Source organism: Crocuta crocuta, unplaced genomic scaffold, assembly GCF_008692635.1.
Source record: "Crocuta crocuta isolate KB4526 unplaced genomic scaffold, BGI_CrCroc_1.0 scaffold693, whole genome shotgun sequence".
In the NCBI taxonomy this organism is placed as follows: domain Eukaryota; kingdom Metazoa; phylum Chordata; class Mammalia; order Carnivora; family Hyaenidae; genus Crocuta; species Crocuta crocuta.
This window is the reverse complement of record NW_027527545.1, coordinates 604,377-606,226: the sequence shown is the minus strand read 5'-3', so window position 1 is coordinate 606,226 and position 1,850 is coordinate 604,377. Positions and strand designations below refer to the sequence as shown.

The 1,850-nt window shown below is 60.3% G+C and overlaps 1 protein-coding gene across 1 annotated transcript in view; it reads right to left on the bottom strand.

Moving 5' to 3' along the window:
• Positions 1-698, bottom strand: part of PALM3 (paralemmin 3) — a 3,788-nt gene extending 3,090 nt beyond the window's left edge. Inside the window, exons 1-2 of the mRNA XM_077765775.1 lie at positions 568-698; positions 339-423 (exon numbers count right to left, since the gene is read on the bottom strand). Of these exons, the coding sequence (XP_077621901.1) occupies positions 339-423; positions 568-683 (201 nt within the window). The 5' untranslated portion in view covers positions 684-698. The remainder of the gene's footprint in view (positions 1-338; positions 424-567) is intronic.
• Positions 699-1,850: the final 1,152 nt, after the last annotated feature.

The window sequence follows — 1,850 nt, the reverse complement described above, 5'->3', positions numbered from 1 at the left end:
CATTAGCACCCCCCCCCCCCCCCCCCGCATCTCCCCACCACGTTCCTCGTTCTGGCCACATTAGCAATCCTACCTCAAAACTCCCCCACGCCTGTTCCTAGGATCTTGTTGACCCACACCTGCTCCTCTCCCACGCGTGTGCTGTCGCTACTCTCATTTTAGACACGGGGAAACTGAGGCTTGAACAAGGAAAGCGACTTGCCCAAAACCACAGAGCAAAGAAACAGCAGAGGACTCAGCGACTACACTGCATTTGGAGAAGTCACTTGGAGAAGTCCCGCTTCTGTCCCTGATGGCCGCGCCCCGCCGCCTCCCATTTGTTCCCCAGGGCTGCTCACCTGTCTGCGCCAGGTGGGCCTGCCCGCTGACTTGTGCTGGGCACCTGTGGACGCACTTTGCAACAGCTGCAGCTGGGACTGGAGTCTGAGGAAGAGAGGAGGCTGCTGGGAGCGGGGGGCCCCCAGGCTCACCGCCAACGCCCCCTCAACAGGCCACCTCCCTGGCGCAGACCTGGGGACCTGGTCTAGCCAAGCCTGCCAAAGCCAGCAGGCGGGGGCCCGAACTCACGTGAACAAACTGTCTTCCAAGTTCCGGATTCGGGCCTGAGCCTGGACCTCGGGTGACTCGGGGTCCTTAGAGGTGGAGTCCTCCTGCTGCTGCCGCTCATCGGCTGCCCCGTCCATTAGCCAACGCTCCCGGAGAGACTTCCTCTGGGCACGGGGAAGGTAGCTGTGGCTGTGCATGCTGGCTACACCCCACCCCGTGGAGGGCTCCCTCCTAATCCCTGGGCTGGGAAGGTTGCTTATTGTCCAAAACCACCCGATCGGCACTGACATCTCTCCTTCAGGTGGGGATACGACACATGCCCTCGTTGTCATCCCCCTCTACACTGCCAGGTGGGACAGACACCCCATTAGCAGCCTAGAGCTCTCCCAGGCTGGAAGGAAACACCCATCTTCTCCCCACCCCTTCCAGAATGGGACAGGCGCTCCCAGAGGTGAAATCAACGTCTCTATGCGCCCCTCCCTACCCAAAGCCCGGCAAACACCTTCACTGTCCCCATACTCTTCCCAGAGGTGGTACAAATGTCCCCATCATCATCACCACCACCACCACCCACCCCCGCCCACTCTCCCAAGCAGAGGAAAAACTCCCCTCTGAGCTGGNGCGGAACCGGGGGTCTGTGGAAGGGGGTGGGGCCTTGGAATGCAGATCTCAAAGGGAGACAGAGCTGTGGGGGGTCCGAGATACGGGGCCACGAGAGCTATGGGGGTCTAGATGTCAGAGGAAGGGGGTAATGAGATGGGGGGTGCGAAGAGACTGGGGCGTAGAGATGAAGGTGCAGAAGTCGAGGGCAGACGGGACTTAGTGAGATGGGGGTTCAGAGGGATGCGGTACAGATATGAGGGTCAGGAGGATGGGCGTTCAGATAGACCAGGGTGTAGAGATGGGGTCCAGAAAGACGGGGGTGCAGAAGTGGGGGAGCAGAGAGATAAGGGTTAGTGAAATGGGGCTTCACACAAATGGAATCTAGAGAGATGACGATCCAGAGTCGGGGATCAGAGAGATGGGGTTCAGACACGGGGTTTTGGGAGACGGGGGTTCAAGAATGGATCATTGGATGAGGATTCTGGGGGTGTGGGGTGCACAGCCTCACCGTTCTGGGGAGGTGGTGACCAGATAGAGGAACTGGGGAACAGAGGGGCCTGAGGATTCAAGTGGGGCGCGCCAGGCAGGGCTGGAGCTGAGGGTGCTGCCCACCCCCCTCCCCACTTCACAGGGTTAGGCTTGCTTCCCTGGATGAGAGAGAGCTGAGGAAGAGGGCTGGGGCAAGGCTAGGAGTGCCCAGG